Genomic DNA, 16,308 nt, shown 5'->3' on the forward strand with positions numbered 1-16,308 from the left:
TTAAAGCTCCTGCGGGACTCAGTGCCGTTGTAGTTCTTCGACTGGCCGCTAGTAGTCTGGATTTTGGCCCGATCCTGCTCCTTCCTGTTTAGTGACCAATAGTAGAGGGGCTGGACCAAGAAGGGAAGCCCTCCTCATTTTCATGAGGCAAAAAAGGCATTGAAGTAAAGTACCGTATTTTCCGCACTATAAGGCGCACCTAAAAGCCTTCGATTTTTTCAAAAGCTGACCATGCGCCTTATAATCCGGTGCGCCGTATATATGGATCAATATTGAGCCGCAACAGGTCTCGCAACCATAGACATATATACGTATTTTGAGCGACGAAAAACAATGAAATATATTTATTCTAATATGTCAAGATCACAATAATCTTCCAATTTAAAACTAAAATATTAAAGAACTAACACAAATAAAATACACTAATGGATGCATAACGTAATCCCAGCCTCTACTGTAGCGCCTTATAATGCGGTGCGCCTTATAGTGTGGAAAATATGGTAAAAAGATGAAATGAGGGAATGTAACAAGGAATGCATGTATAAGGAAAAGGAAAAACAAAATATGTACATTTCTTCACTAAAATGCAATTATACGGAAAAAGAAAAAGAAAATGTATATATTTCTGATTTTATATAGAAATATGTCAGTTTTGGTCCTCCATAGCTACCGCGCTTTGCAAGGCAAACACTCATTTGTACGAACCCAGCGTTGCTATATGTGACATGTTCAACAGCATATCCCGCCGTTAACGTCTCACAGCAGCTCTGCAGACATTTCAATTTGCAGCAGAGAACTAGTTCCCCAATGTCGTCTTTCTGGATATAAATCTAATATGTCACTGAAAGTTGGGTAGGTATGAATGGATGTGACTAATCAATATCTGAATAAGGTTTTGATGTAATGTGAACTTTCAGAGTCTTATATCGAGTGGCCCGCAGCTGCTGCCGGACTCCAGGAAGTGTTTCTGTGATGATGGAGGCCGGTCTCTTCTCCTGCGGCTGCAACACTTCAATCTGCAGCGACTTTTTCTTTTCTTTTCTACATTTTCAGATCGATTTTCAAATCAGCAAAATGTCATTACAACCATAATGCAATGCGGAGTTGTGCACGTTCATGAGGTCCGACGTTCACAGATACCTCACAGAATTTCAACCGATCAGAAGACCCTTAACAACTTCCGGACATTCAAACAACTAGAAAAGACTTAAAACAACAACTTTCTTTCTGTCTTTATTGCTCTAAAGTAATAGTCTAGAGGTGGATTCAAGTGCTTAGCTGATGTGGAAGTACGATAGATACAAAAAAGAGGCTGGAAATGGCCATCTGAAGTTCACTTTAACAGGGTTGCATGCTAGCTAATCAGTCTCATGAAGGTGCAGACGCGACACTACTAGTTGCTGAGCAGGACAAAGAAAAGAGAAATGAATGGACACCATGAAGGAGACATGCACACAACTGCTGCTGGGGTTTCTATTGCTACTGATAAAATTAGTAATTATCCCTAAGAGCTTCTGAGATGACCAGGTCTGCAAAAATACACCGCAAGGCTCTTTGGGAATCAGCAGAGGAGTTTTAATATGAGGCATGGTTGGAATAAAAATGTCCAAAGAGTCAGCGTTTTGCTTTGCTCATCGGCCGGGAGGAACCACAACGGGGACGTACAATCACAGAAACATCCCTCGTGAGGCCTTACAAAGGCACATTTATAGACTTGTGCAAACGGATACGCATATCCCTGGCTCTTCCCATGACATCTGCTTGAGAAACAGCACTGTTTGGCTGTAAACCCGGCGAGCTAAAGGGCCCTGGACGGTAATAAAGTCGCTGATGCTTTTGCACTCAACCACAACCGCAGATGCATCGTTTTGTTATGGAAAAGTTTACGGGTGAGAGGCTCATTCCTTTCTTTTCCTTCCTGTCGTAACAGTATAACATTTGGTGCTCAAGGCACAAATCTTAAAAACTTTCCCTATTGATATAGTCATGTAAAAAAGAAATTAGGTCCTCTTTCTATTTGTATCAGGGTATCATATTATCCAGTTTGTTGAATAAATGATGACATGATGTAACATGTCATGTGTTGTTGCTCATCATACTAATCAATGGATGCGCTCTCCTTTTCACATGACTGTCATTCTGGTAACATTATCATGTCAGAGGGACAGAACATTGCTGGTTCCAGGTGTTGGTAAACAGGATGAATGTGAACTCCAGCACTAGTTAATGAAAACCCTCTGTCACTGAACAGGTGATCAGACGAAACCGCTTCACATCATTTCAGCTAGAATTTGCAGAAAAGTCTGGATGAAACTGATATTGGCTTCCCCACGGCAAAAAAACCTGGAGATTAAGGAAAAGATGGAGACGCATTAAAGAAGATAAACGTGGTAAATGACGGCCCACGTTAACTACCGAGCATAATTAAGTGCACTTCAAGGTGAGCATGAATCGCTTGCTTTCCTTTGGATTTCTTCCCATCAGCTTTTTTCTCATTCTGTCCTCTTCTTCTTTCTTCTCTGATTTCTGTTTGCATTTCTGCCATGCAGTACTATTTATAGCATAAGACACTACTGCTCTACTCCCTTTCTAGTCCTCCCACTTGCCTTATCTTTCCCTGCCTTAACGGTTTTGAATCAGCATCTCTTTCTTCTCCTCGCACCTGTTCCTCACTTTGTCCATCCATCTCCTCGGCTGCTTCGCTTCAAGAGCTGTAGGTAAATTAATCGATCTCACATGGAGGCAAGCACCATTTTGGCAACTGCTGTCACGTTGCTGTGGTTTTGCTTACGCCTAAAAGAACAAAAAAAAATGAATAAATGAAAAAAAAAACTGGGGCTTCTAGCTTGGAGGTCTAAGTAAATTAGGTGTGTAATGTGCTTGATGGATGCGGGAGCATGAGGTTTCTCTGTTTGGGGGGAGGAGACATATGGCGACTCATCTGTAGTGGAAGAAATTAAAAGTTTGTCTCTGAGGTAAATGGGCATGAAAAGTCAACATGTGCCTGGCTGGATGACAGCATCGCCTCGTTCCTGAGTGGAGCTGAATCATCGCTGCCGTGCAGAGACCCGGCCTGGGGACTGGAACTGATGCAACAGAAGTTAACAACAAAATAAGTTTATCTTATGGCCGAATCTGCTGAATCCATGTCCACTATCACATGCAACCCCTTTACACCACTTTGCACACAGCATCTCTATTACGCTTGTGTAATAAAACCCTCCCCTCCCGTGTTTTACTGTGGCTGTAAAACACTAACAACTGCCATAAATTAAACTTTACAACTTTCAGAACAGAGTTGTCTGATCCGAGGTATTCCTGGGGACCTTTAAATCTCATTAAACCGCCACGCTTCCGTTTATTTTTGTCTGCTGTTATGTTTTCCTGTAAGAACAGAGGGAACTGAAAATACACATCAGATGAGTAAAATCGCTTTTTGTGTTGCTTTAAATAAATCAAAAAATATTACTAATGAGAAGAGCCAAGTCTGCATTTCTGCAAAATGTGACTGCAATACTGTCTGGCCACCACCACCAGCTGTGGCTTTAACTACTTTTTTAATGTCATTATGGTGTATTAAAAGAGTTGCAAATGCGATAAACATGTTTTTATGAATTAAAAGGCAAATTATATAATAATTGTTGAGAATGTTTTTTATTTTGATTTATTTGACCCATTCTGCAGACATACGTTCAAGAAAACATTTCGGAGGGAATGATGGATTATTAGAGGTTTTATTGATGATGCTTTTTAAAATTTTATCAACAACTAACAGAATTTGAAGATATAAGGATAAGTTATTTGTCAGCAATGAAGCCTTCTTATCCCGTCTGTGTTCTGCAGTTGTTCAAAAAACACTTTGTTGTAGAAGAAATAGACAAACCAGAGGGGTTTGAAAACTACTGCAAGTAACAGATGTCCTTAAAGAGTCGACCAGATAAGACGTATTTGAAAACGCAGCTTCCCTGTGGAGGTCAAATCTTCAATTAAAGGTGGAGGAGGTGATTTAAATATAATGTGCTTTATTTATACAGCACTTTTCAAAAGCCTTTCGGAGTGCCAAAGTGCTTCACAGCAAGTACTAAAAAGGAGGATAAATAAGAAAAATCAAAAACAATAGACAAGATAAAAGACAATAAAATACAACTAAATCTAATAAGATAAAAGTTTCGTCACACTACTGGGTTTTTAGCCTAGATTTAAAAATGCTGAGGTCAGAAATAGGTGAAGCCTGGAACATTTGTATGAATGAGATACATTTATAGGTGTACAACCAAAATACTCATCCTTTTCTTTTAAACTGGTGACAGAGTTCAATTAAGCCTTATTTTGAAAATCACACAAAGCCTGAAACAATATAAACAAGCAGCGCACCAAAGGGATGGAGAAGCTCAACTTCAACCCTATGAAGATGGCTTCTACCTAAACAAAAACATGGATCCAACAGCAGGTGGCTACGTGAAGACAAGACAAACATGCAGCATTGCCCCAGAAAACTGGAACAAGCAACCAGCTGCAACAAGCTCCAAAGTCAAGCCTGTTAGCAGCTGAAAGCTAAGACTCCAACGATTGCAGCAGTGGAAGGATCACCACTCTGTGGCATACAGTCCCTGAGCCAGCAACTGAATAATAACCAAAGAATTAACTCCACTTTCTACGGCAGAAGTCTAAACTGGGTCTTACCTTTGCGGCTCCACCATCCTGAATCATGTTCCTGTGCAAAACTCCACTTGATTCACTTAATCTGAAGACGTACGCGCCTCAGCTGCACCAGAAATAGCTCTGGTTAATGAGAACGTAGCAGACAAACTTCTCACTCTCCTGCTTGCCAACAAAACTACCACTACTGCACCACATTTACTCTACTAGCTGCTGATTTCTTCACTTTCACTTGCTTTTTTTTTGTTTGTTTTCAAGCGTTTGCTCGTGACACAATGATTGATGAAGGTGCCTGGTTCTGAGTGAGTTTCAGCTTGATTGCTTCTGGCAGGTTATAGGACACAATAAATCCAATAATCTTTTTAATTTTTAGGGGTGGTTGGGGGTTTCAGTGAATGAATAAATGTACTGAGAAATGCAAGCTTTTTTTTTATAAGTGCATCATGATGAGGTGGTCATCTTGGGTTGACAAACTTCATCCGACATGGGCATCACCTCAGCCTGAGCACACTCAGTACTATAAATCTGACAAAGACTAAGAAGCTTAAAATCGAACCAGCAGAGCACAAAACTCTGACTGATATACGTTTATGCTGTTGATTTTAATCGTTAGTAGGCCTCTGTTGAAAAAATCGATTTCCCAATTCTAAATCGATTCTCATATTAATTCCTAAAAATCGATTCATATGTCTAAAGGTCGATTTTTTTTATTTATTTTTTTTAATTTATTTTTTTAAATTTTATTTATTTATTTTTTTTTTCATCATTACATTACAACTTTTGGTTATTTTTTTGTTTATCCCCAAAAAAGGAATGTTTTGTTGTACACGAGAATAACTGGTGCCATGTTTTTGCCTTTAAATATGTTTAAAGGTATGAAAACATTAAAGAGTTAGGTTATAATTGCATAAATAGTCTATATTTAATTACTTTATATACTGTCTTGGGGTTAGATTTGCAAAAAATGTTAAAAACCAAATGCTCAAAAATTAAAAACCAAAATAGACTGAAAATGGAACAAATAAAAACGGAATGTGGGAAAAATTAAAACCGATTTCCTCCGTTTCTGTTTCCTCCCTGGATCTGTTTGGTAATTCTGACCCAAGATGTTTCTGAAAGCAGTTCTATCAGCATTCTGGGAGCTGATTGGTCCTTACAGCATCATTAGCTGCAATACTTGCAATACTGTTTAATCTCAATATAATACTAGTATTACTATGTTGCATAACTACAGTCATATAATTCATTCAACAGTTAAAAAAACAGTTTTAATAACACTAACCCAAATCAATATCGGAATCGAATCAAATCAAATCTTGATAGTCGATTCTGAATCTTAAGAATCGGAATCGAATCGATTCTTGACATTTGAATCGATCCCCAGCCCTAATCGTTAGAAACCAAATCAGAAGCAGAAAAGTCATCTCTACCCCTTGTTGATTTGCTTATTCAATTGTAGCAAAACAACTGAGAGGCTGAGGTGGTTGGATGTGATACACAACGATTACACAAGATCATAAGTGGCTGCAGCCTTGACGACACTCACTCTATGAAGTACACCTCTCCCTTCTCGGTGTACGCCATCTCCCAGTTGTCCGGCAGGGGCCCTAGCTCGTCGTTCTCATCTGGTTTGGGAACCACCGCCTTGGGAGATTGTCCGTCCTCTTTGGGCGCCTCTGGTGGGGCCTCCGCTGGGATGCTCGGTGGGGCGACGTCCCCTGAAGCGTCCGTGCTCTTGTCCTCATGTTCGCTCGACTCTGAGGTGACGAGAAGTCAGCGTGATGTTACCATCGGGGGAGAGATCGAACTCAGTGAAACGGAGAAATGGGGGAAGACTGACAAGAGTGGAAGCTGGAAAAAAATAGCAATAATTGATTAGAAAATGTGTGAGAAAATGGTGACTCAGGGGGAAAGAGGGGAGGGGAGGTGAGCGATTTGAAGAGAAGAGAGGAAGGTTAACAAGACAGAAAGCAGAGAAGACGGTGTAGATTGAGAGAGACGCGGGGAGCTATGCCCTACTTTGAGTTGTGGCAGTGTGTGAAAGTGTCAGAGAGAGGGAGAAAATGGGGAAAAAAAAAGAAAGAAAAAGGCCAAGTGTGTGCTCCTCCCAGAGGAGAGCTGGTGGAGGCAAGTGGAGAGGGAACAAATGAAAGCAGGGGATTGAGAGATAATCTATGGGAGGGAAAGTGAGAGCTAGTGATCTGCTTAGATCACAGAGCCCGCTGTGCTTTATTGATTCCCCCTCAGCTGAACTGGTCAGCTCACATTCTGTCCATCCGCAGACACATTTCCCCCTGAGCCCAAAGCAGCAGCACACTTTAACGTCCAACGTGCTTCACTGTGAAGCCCGGTGGCAACCGTTATTGATCATCCCAGCCCCATTGATAGGGATCGGATTGGAAATATTTCCTATTTCCTTCTTTTGGCTCTGTAAACTAAATGTTTTCCTCAGCAGTTTGTGGCTTCTATGCTTTTTGTGAGAAAAAAAACAGACTTGGTATTTATTTTTTCCTCATTTCATGTCTTAAAATGTCCGAGACAGAAATGATGCATCACTTTGGTTTTATAGAAAAAAAATGCAATAAAAATAATGTCCATGTATTGTGGGAGTGAGTCGTGTTGACAAAGATTTTGTACGTCACCAACCATCCCACATGTTTCCGTTTAGGCTGATGTTCCTTGAGTTTTATCACAGTTTGTTTGTTGAGAGCCCGTTAGATCGGTGGGAGGGTTAAATGACTCCAAATCTAAGTCACATCAGCTTCATCAACTGCTGGCCAAAGTTCTGCATGTTTGTGGAAAACTGTCGGATTTTTACCCAAAACAAAGAGGAAAAACTCGTAAAAACCCCAGTCTCGCTGTTATTAAACTTAATTTCTGTCTTGTCTCGCTTTCATTTGACATTTTACTGCAATACAATTCAATCTTAGTAATTTCTTAACCTTTTAAAAGGTACTTTTTAGACATTATGAGATTTACATATTTTCACTTTTGTTGTATTTATTCAACGCAGAAAACTTTAAAACTCTGACATTTCTGTACGCTCTGTGCCCTTCGCATTTTTCAGCATCGTACCTTGTTCAAACTCCTTGTGACAGGAAAACTCCAATCTCATCATTTAAACACCCTTCCTTCCTCAAAACACCACCTTGGACAGTTTCTTAGAAGAGATAACTAGATCTAAAACAGTTTAGCAGGCTAGGAGCAATACATCAAAGCAACTGCAGGCAGTAGTTGGGACCGCTGCCCAAACTGCTACTTTTTGTTTTCTTTTTCTTTTTGCATGTCTTGTTCTGATGGATGTTGTGCTGCAAAAAACTTTCCGGAGGCCAAGAAACTGCTTAGAAAGTCACAGGACCGAAGCGTGGTCTGATATTTGCGTGAAAATCGAACTCATAACGTGCTTTTTTAGGATCCTCTGCTCATGTGATCATGGGATTCACTCAAAGGGTTTCTCTGTTTGTGTGTGAGCTTATTAGTCACACAAAGTGCACACAATATAAAGTATAATTAGATGTGCCTCGGCACCTCATTCTCCGTCTCTATTCAGGCGTCATCTTAACCTCTGGAAGCAACAGCCAATCTCTTAGCGCTCGCTTCCGGTGAAACCAGCTGTTACAATGATAACAGATAACGGGGCCAACGTATCCCGTTCTCTGTCTTTTCACAGATACATTTAAAAGAGCTAATAAAAGAGCCAAATCTGTCAGATCAGAGACATAGTATTTGCAAATAAAGCCAACTGACACATGAGTGATAAAGATAACTTCAGCTTCAGAAACCATGATGCGTGATACTGCTGATGCATCTGATGTTGGTGTATTTTTAATCTCATAACTCAAAGTGAACAAATATATGAATTTTTGTCCAACTTTTAAATGAATAACAAGCTCAAGACTTTTGCCCTTGTTGCAAATTACTAGTGATGCACCGATTGTTCAGTAACCGAAATTTTTCGGCCGAAAATGGCAAAAAAACACTTTCGGTGTTCGGTGGAATAAGTGGGAAAAAACCGAACAATTAATAACGGCGTTGTAATATAAGGAAATAGACTGGCCGCTCCGTAACTGTTGCGCACCACATAAATAGTTGGCCAACCAAAAACTAACCACATAAGAATTTTACCTAACATTCACCAGCAAGTGGAACCAAAACAACATAAATCAATCTATTACAGGTGCGTTCAGATGACGAAATCAAACGTGGAAGAGCGTGAAGTGGTGCAAACATGTCAGCAGTGCGGAAGTATTTTAGAGTGGCAAAGAATAATACAAGAATGGCTGCAATGAATGTTCTGCTCAAATATCTAGAGGGGGCACATCTGCAAAGTCTTTCAGCACTACAAGTTTGATTTATCATTTGAAATGATAAAAAACCCTGAGCGCTTTAATGCATTTTTATTGTTTCAAGGCCTATGTTACAATGTTCAGTCAGTTAAGCCTAACGTAGGCTCAAAGATGGCCAAAAAATGTATTTTGCTAATTTATTTATTTTAAGTTATTGTTCTTTGCTGGTATAATGTCTGCTGGAATATTTAAGAAATGCTGGGAAATTTTAAAAATGTTCAGTTTTTTATGTTCAACAAATGTTTTCTACCTTGTAATTTTGTAAAATATTTTTTTCTTTTAAAAGCATGCCTAAATCAAATTTATTTGATTTATGCAATGGTGAAAAAATTTTGCCAATTTATTTTGCCAATTTTTTCATGGTGAAAAAATTGGCAAAATAAATGAAAAATCTGCGAAGAACCATGTTCGGTATTGTTCGGTATTCGGCCAAGTGTTTATTATTATTTTCGGTTTCGGCCACACATTTTCATTTCGGTGCATCACTACAAATTACTGAATAAAAATCCATTTATTTTAAAAAACATTTCTTAAACGTCCAGATAACAATAGTTCGATTGACGAGTGAGGAGGAACTGGGTAGAAATATCCGTTTTAAACAGCCTGCAGAGATACTTTTAAATTGGATGACAATATATGTGTTTGCCTCCCGGCTATCTGCTCTTACACCATTTTCAATAACGATACCTCATGAATGATACCAAGCACTAGAGAAACACGGCACTAATGCTTTAATTAGAAAAATAAGACTGGACTGCAGAGTAAATCACTCCTGCATGAGGTCATTACAATTCACAATGTATATATAATATTATCAAACTGCATTTAAATATATTTGTGTGACCAATTAAAAGTCTACATGAAAACCATCCTCTAAGAAACCCGTGTAAAAGCAATCTACTCCTGCCTCAGTTGCTAGGCAACCACCCTTGACGGTACTATTGCTGTGAGTTGAGACTGAACCTGTGCAGAGTCTGAGCGGGACTGGAGACCCGGCTGCTGCGACCGACCTCGGCCGACCTGTGACTCCGTGTCTGTGGAGGTTGTTGTCGGGGGCTGACCTGGGGTGATGGCAACGCCGTTGCCGTTGACGATGGGCCTCTCCTCCTCCTCCTCCTCTGGGGGCTCGATGCTGGCTTTTTCCATGTTTCTGACTGACTTGTTCCTCTTCCTCTTGCCCTCGGAGCTCGGTCTGGCACCCGGCAGCAGCTGGTCTGTTACATTTAGCAGCAGAGCGCTGGGCTCGGCTGGAGGCTTCGGGGTGCCGTAAAAGTTATCTGGAGCACAAGGTGAGAATCAAAAAAATGAATTTAGAAACAAAGTATTTTTAAGTACATACAGTTTTATTCTGACTAGTGACTAGGGATGGGCGGTATGGACTAAAACATTTATCACGATAATTTCTGGCATTTATCCCGATAACGATAAAAAACTACCAATACAAAAACGTCATCAATGGGAATTCTTTCTTTCTTTCTTTCTTTCTTTCTTTCTTTCTTTCTTTCTTTCTTTCTTTCTTTCTTTCTTTCTTTCTTTCTTTCTTTCTTTCTTTCTTTCTTTCTTTCTTTCTTTCTTTCTTTCTTTCTTTCTTTCTTTCTTTCTTTCTTTCTTTCAGGCTCATATCTTTCCTTCTTTCCTTCTTTCTTTCAGGCTAATTTCTTTCTTTCAGGCTAATTTCTTTCTTTCAGGCTTCTTTCTTTCTTTCAGGCTTCTTTCTTTCTTTCAGGCTTCTTTCTTTCTTTCAGGCTTCTTTCTTTCTTTCAGGCTTCTTCCTTCCTTCCTTCCTTCCTTCCTTCCTTCCTTCCTTCCTTCCTTCCTTCCTTCCTTCCTTCCTTCCTTCCTTCCTTCCTTCCTTCCTTCCTTCCTTCCTTCCTTCCTTCCTTCCTTCCTTCCTTCCTTCCTTCCTTCCTTCCTTCCTTCCTTCCTTCCTTCCTTCCTTCCTTCCTTCCTTCCTTCCTTCCTTCCTTCCTTCCTTCCTTCCTTCCTTCCTTCCTTCCTTCCTTCCTTCCTTCCTTCCTTCCTTCCTTCCTTCCTTCCTTCCTTCCTTCCTTCCTTCCTTCCTTCCTTCCTTCCTTCCTTCCTTCCTTCCTTCCTTCCTTCCTTCCTTCCTTCCTTCCTTCCTTCCTTCCTTCCTTCCTTCCTTCCTTCCTTCCTTCCTTCCTTCCTTCCTTCCTTCCTTCCTTCCTTCCTTCCTTCCTTCACGTACGTTGTGCGTGGATTTAACCACAGAACCATAAATCCGACTTCACACAAAAACGTCATCAACGGGAATTTATCGTTTTTACCGCGAGATGACAAATTCTTACCGTGGGGAATTCTTTTGACGGTTTATCGTGAACGATAAAATATCGCCCATCCCTACTAGTGACATAGCTTAAGGGCCAAAATGCTTATTCTTTATAAGCTGAACGGGTTTATTTATCCATTATTCATCACTATTTTACCATTTACATTTAAAAAACCCACAGGGCAACAGTAAAAGGTGAGATTTCTTTTCTAATATAACATCTTAAAAGAAGACAGTTATAAAAAATAAGTTCCATGATCGTGAGGTTAATGCAAAGAGAGCCAGAAAGAGTCAGATGTGGAGGAAAGGAGAAAGAAAAGCACATGAAAGAGGCCCGGAGAGTGAAGAAAGTGAGGATGACTGAAGTGGGATTACAGTTGTGACACTGGTGGAACATCTACAGGGTGGAATGAGTGTTTTTTTTTTCTTCTTCCCACTTCTTATGCTCTTCCATGTTTAATCCAGCTAATCCATGCACACACAAGCCCGGAGCTCAAGATCACGTTTTCCAACATTACTACTCTTCACTAGGACACCAGCACATTTACAAAGACAGTTTGACCTACAAATAGCAAGGCATGAACCGATTCCAACTATTTTTGTTGTCGATTTTCTCCCTAGGTAACTGTAACTTTTGCACTAACACATGAATCGCTTTTTTTTTTTGGCAAATAACAGTGTGTTTCTGTGATGTTTGGGCTGAATAATGAGAATCTTTCTCTCAGTTCTGGCCTCTGGTCAAAAGCAGCGACCTCCGGTACCTCTGAGAGCTGCAGCTCTTGACTTGGCACCGACCCAACAGCGTCTTCCACCATCTTTTAACTTGATTTTTTTACATTTTACTTTTGCTCAATTTAAATGCTGGCAGCAGCCCAACTCTCCGACAGCCTCCATCAGTCACTGTGAAAACCTAATAACTTCATGTTTTGGGATTTGGATACTTTCTTACTTGAGGTTTTTCTTTTTAACAGCCACTGTCTTCTGAGAGTGTAGAGAATAGACTGAAAACTGCTGAAAAATGATGGGAACACTGTGTAACAGGAGCACAGATCTATTGGAAATATTAAAAAAAAAACCATGGTAGTCAACATTTTAAATAGATCAAAACACTTGATCAAAGTCCTAAGTCATGAACGGATATTGTACACAACCTGTTTGTGTCTGATCCGCTTCAAATGTTGGCTACTGTACATCTAGTTGATTATTCAGGGTTGTGAGTTCATCTTCTGTATTATCTCTTTTCACGATATTCATTTATTGCTAAGCTTTCAGAGAAAAAGGGGCTGTAGTTGACTTGACAGGTTCTTTCACAAAACAAAGAACGACGAATGAGATGCAGCATCCAAGCAATGTTTCTGTTGTTACCTCCCGAGTTTATCAAAGCCTCTCAAGAAAAACAAGACAATAAATGAATAAAATCAGCAGCGGCTCTGTCAGGAGTTGTGAGCTCCGCTTCCAGGGAAGCTTCTCAACCCAGATCCACCCGGGTGGAAAGGTCACACAACTGAAGATGACCTGTGAAAAATCCATGAGGATCATTTTGCTGTCTTCGTCAGGAAGACCTATTAAAACATCATGTTTACACCGTGGGAAAACATGACGTGTGCAATGAGGAAAAAGACTGATGGGAGTAGTGCAGAAACACTCAGTGGGGTTACATGCACATCTAAATCAAGCTATTGGCAACAATCTAGTTAAGGATTAAACTGGAGGTTCAGAGAAATCCGAGTATACATGCACGAGAAGACAATCGATTATTGAATGAGGTGTGTTTGACTCTAGGTGGCGCCACCATAAATATAAACGTAGACGCCCCATCGAGTGCTAAGTCGTACGTCAACGCCATATTGGATGTGGCAAGACTGGGCTGTAAACTAATACAAGTAAATTGACTTATTTTCATAAAGCGCCTTTCTACAAAGAAATGTACGTTTACGTCTCATTTATTCATTCACACATGCACTAATATACTTGGGAAACAGTTAGGCACCAAATATAATATATTTCAATTTCTCAGATGGCAAAAATAAGAAATGTATTGATCCCACATAGGAGTAATTCATGTTATATCAGCTATAGAGAACAAGGTAGTGCCGAAAAACAATATATATCCCCCCTCACAAAAATAAGAAAAATAGAGAAAAATAGATCAACAAAACAAATTTAAAATTTTTCAAAAAACAAAATAACATATTTGAACCATTTTTCAGACAATAAAATAACATCACAAAACCCTCACAAAACTAAGAAAAATAGAGAAACATATTTTCTCATCAACAAAACATATTTTTAAATTTTCAAGTAACAAAATAACATATTTTAACTATTTTTTGTAGATTTCAATTATTTTATCGTCTGAAAAATGGTTCAAATGTTATTTTATTGTCTGAAAAATTGTTCAAATATGTTATTTTGTTTTTTGAAAAATTTTAAATTTGTTTTGTTGATCTATTTTTTGTGAGGGAGGGGGTATATATTGTTTTAGGCACTACCTTGTTCACTATAGCTGATATAACATGAATTACTCCTATGTGGGATCAATAAAGTTCTTATTTTTACCATCTGAGAAAATTAAATATATTATATTTGGTGCCTAACTGTTTCCCAAGTATATTAGTGCGTGTGAATGAATAAATGAGACGTAAAACGTACATTTCTTTGTAGAAAGGCGCTTTATGAAAATAAGTCCATTCACTTGTATTAGTTTACAGCGCAGTCTTGCCAAATCCAATATGGCGGCGACGTTGACGTATCACAGCAGCGGGCAAGAACACTCGATGCGGCGTCTACGTATATATGTCTATGGGCACCACACGCACTTTCTCGTTGGCGTCCTTCCAGTGCAAGTGGTAAACAAGAGCAAAGGAGAACAACAACATGCGAAAAAATGGACACTAATGATGCAGCAGCTCTGTAAATATCGTAGATACTAAGCTGATTGTGTTGCAGGTAAGATGCAGCAAGGTCTCTCTCTTCTTCTGTCACCGTGTTGTTGTGATGCCGTGACTGTTGTTATCCCGGGAAGGGAGAGTCCCAGGGCGGTCAGCAGCTCGGCTAAGCGTGCATGCCGGAATAACTCGGATGATGGCGCATTATCTGGGACTAAAAGCTCGAACTCAAGAGCTTCAGTTCGGTTCAACTAAAGCCCAACTAAGGTTTATATGGGGCTTTTAAAAATTAGATATCTGTCGGATTAAGGCAACAATTTGAATTTCTGTTAGTGCATGTAAACGTACTGCCAGACACAAGTCCTGAAGGTTTCCCTCAGAGATCTAAGCGTGCTCCATGTGTGAACCTACAAGCTACAGCTTCATGGCTGGCGGATCTTCAAGTATGAGGTGTTTGCCAAAAGTGCCTGTAAGATGCAACAATTACACACTTTTCCACTAGTACCTACTCAGCCCAGCTCAGCTCGCCTCCTCCGCAGCACATATATCATCTCCTCCAGGTTCTACATCTTTAGTGTTGTTGTCTTCTTCGTTCAGATACACAATCAAATACGTCACAGCAGCTTCGCTCCAACCTCCTACTTCTGCTCCAGGTGCTGAATTGTTATGGAAAGAAACCAGGCCGAGTTGAGTCGAGCCGAGCTGAGATGAGGAGAGCTGAGTATGTACTAGTGGGAAATTGCCATGTGATAGTACGCATAAAGTACAGGTACATATTTAGCATATTGTACATATATGTACTGCACTACGGTTGGTACTTTTCATATTTTCCACTGCCTCTTCATGTTGTACGGAGCACTTATGATAATTCCTAACTCTAATTCTATTATTGCATACATTCCCCACTTCTGGTTGCAGGCTGACTGCATTTCACTGCCATGTATTTATGACGTGTACTGCTAAAATAAACTTGAATCTAATGGATACAACCACCTTAAAAGATAAAGAAGAAGTCTCAGATACCACAACTCAAAGTTTTTCTTAAAACTTAAGAAAAACAAATGTAATAGCTCTTTCAGACAGAGGATGGGAGGAACCCACTGATTTAGCAGTAAGAGAGTCTGTCTGAGCACGTCTGACGTGCTGGTCGCTAGTACACTATTCACCTATAGGATTGGCAGTAATACTTGTTGGCTCTCAATCACAGCAGAGGCCAGTGCAGTAACTTAAAAAAAAGCACACATTGCAGAGTTTCACAGACAGATAATCACCACAATTCATCAAACCAGCTACTGTTTTGGGAATACAACACATTTGATAAGAGAGAAGACAGGAAACAGGAATGACAACATATTCAAGAATGTGACGCTGACGGCGTCATCTACGGTAAAATTCTTGAAACACCCAGCAGAAGTGTCTAAATAACCGGATTACATGTGTTTAATAAACTGGAATCTTTTGTAGAAAATAAAACTGATTTCAGCGCTCATCCGTGCTTGGAGAGAGTTTGGTAAAGAACAACGGCCATCAGAGAGTTGTGGTGCAGAAGAGCGTCAGAGCTGCCGACTCCAAGCTCATCAGTCTCAGCCTCTCCTGATTCAGGGCCGATGCAGCAGGGCCACACAAGACTGGTCATATCACGAAACGTGGATTTCTACATCAGATTTCTGCTCTCAGTCCTGCAGCTCTGACCAGTTTGGATCCAGATTGAGGACAGAAGAGACGGACGAGCTTTTGTTTTTGCTGTTTTTTGGTTTCATAAGCCTAGGTATTGAGTTGATGTGAAAATATGGAGCCAAATTAAGGCCAAAGTTAGCAAAAGTTTTGCTAATTTGAAAATGAAATTGTAATTGAAAAACTAAGATTTGAACCTGAAAATTCAAGTTTTGATCATGAACTTATTTTTTTACAGTTTCAATTTTTTTTTTTTCAGTTTCACATCTTTTTTTCAGTTTCAGACTTTTGGCCCTGATCTGGCGTAGGGGGCGTGGCATGGGGCGTGGAAAAAACTGATATTAGTGACACATTTGAAAACAGGTTTTAACAATCTTTTCCAATTGTAATTAGTAGTCGACACTGTGGTAAATTATTTAAATATTGTAGTTTTTTCTGTGTTACTACCATGTAT

At 39.8% G+C, this 16,308-nt stretch overlaps 1 protein-coding gene across 7 annotated transcripts in view; it reads right to left on the reverse strand.

Annotated features, from left to right (window-relative positions):
• Positions 1–16,308, reverse strand: part of magi2a (membrane associated guanylate kinase, WW and PDZ domain containing 2a) — a 369,187-nt gene that overhangs the window by 119,669 nt on the left and 233,210 nt on the right. For all 7 annotated transcript variants that reach the window (XM_061715304.1, XM_061715305.1, XM_061715303.1 and 4 more), the window contains 2 exons: positions 10,067–10,282; positions 6,206–6,416 (listed from right to left, as the gene is read on the reverse strand). In XM_061715304.1, coding sequence (XP_061571288.1) covers positions 6,206–6,416; positions 10,067–10,282 — 427 coding nt within the window. The remainder of the gene's footprint in view (positions 1–6,205; positions 6,417–10,066; positions 10,283–16,308) is intronic.

Source organism: Cololabis saira, chromosome 23 (genome assembly GCF_033807715.1).
Source record: "Cololabis saira isolate AMF1-May2022 chromosome 23, fColSai1.1, whole genome shotgun sequence".
NCBI classification, from domain to species: Eukaryota; Metazoa; Chordata; class Actinopteri; order Beloniformes; family Belonidae; genus Cololabis; species Cololabis saira.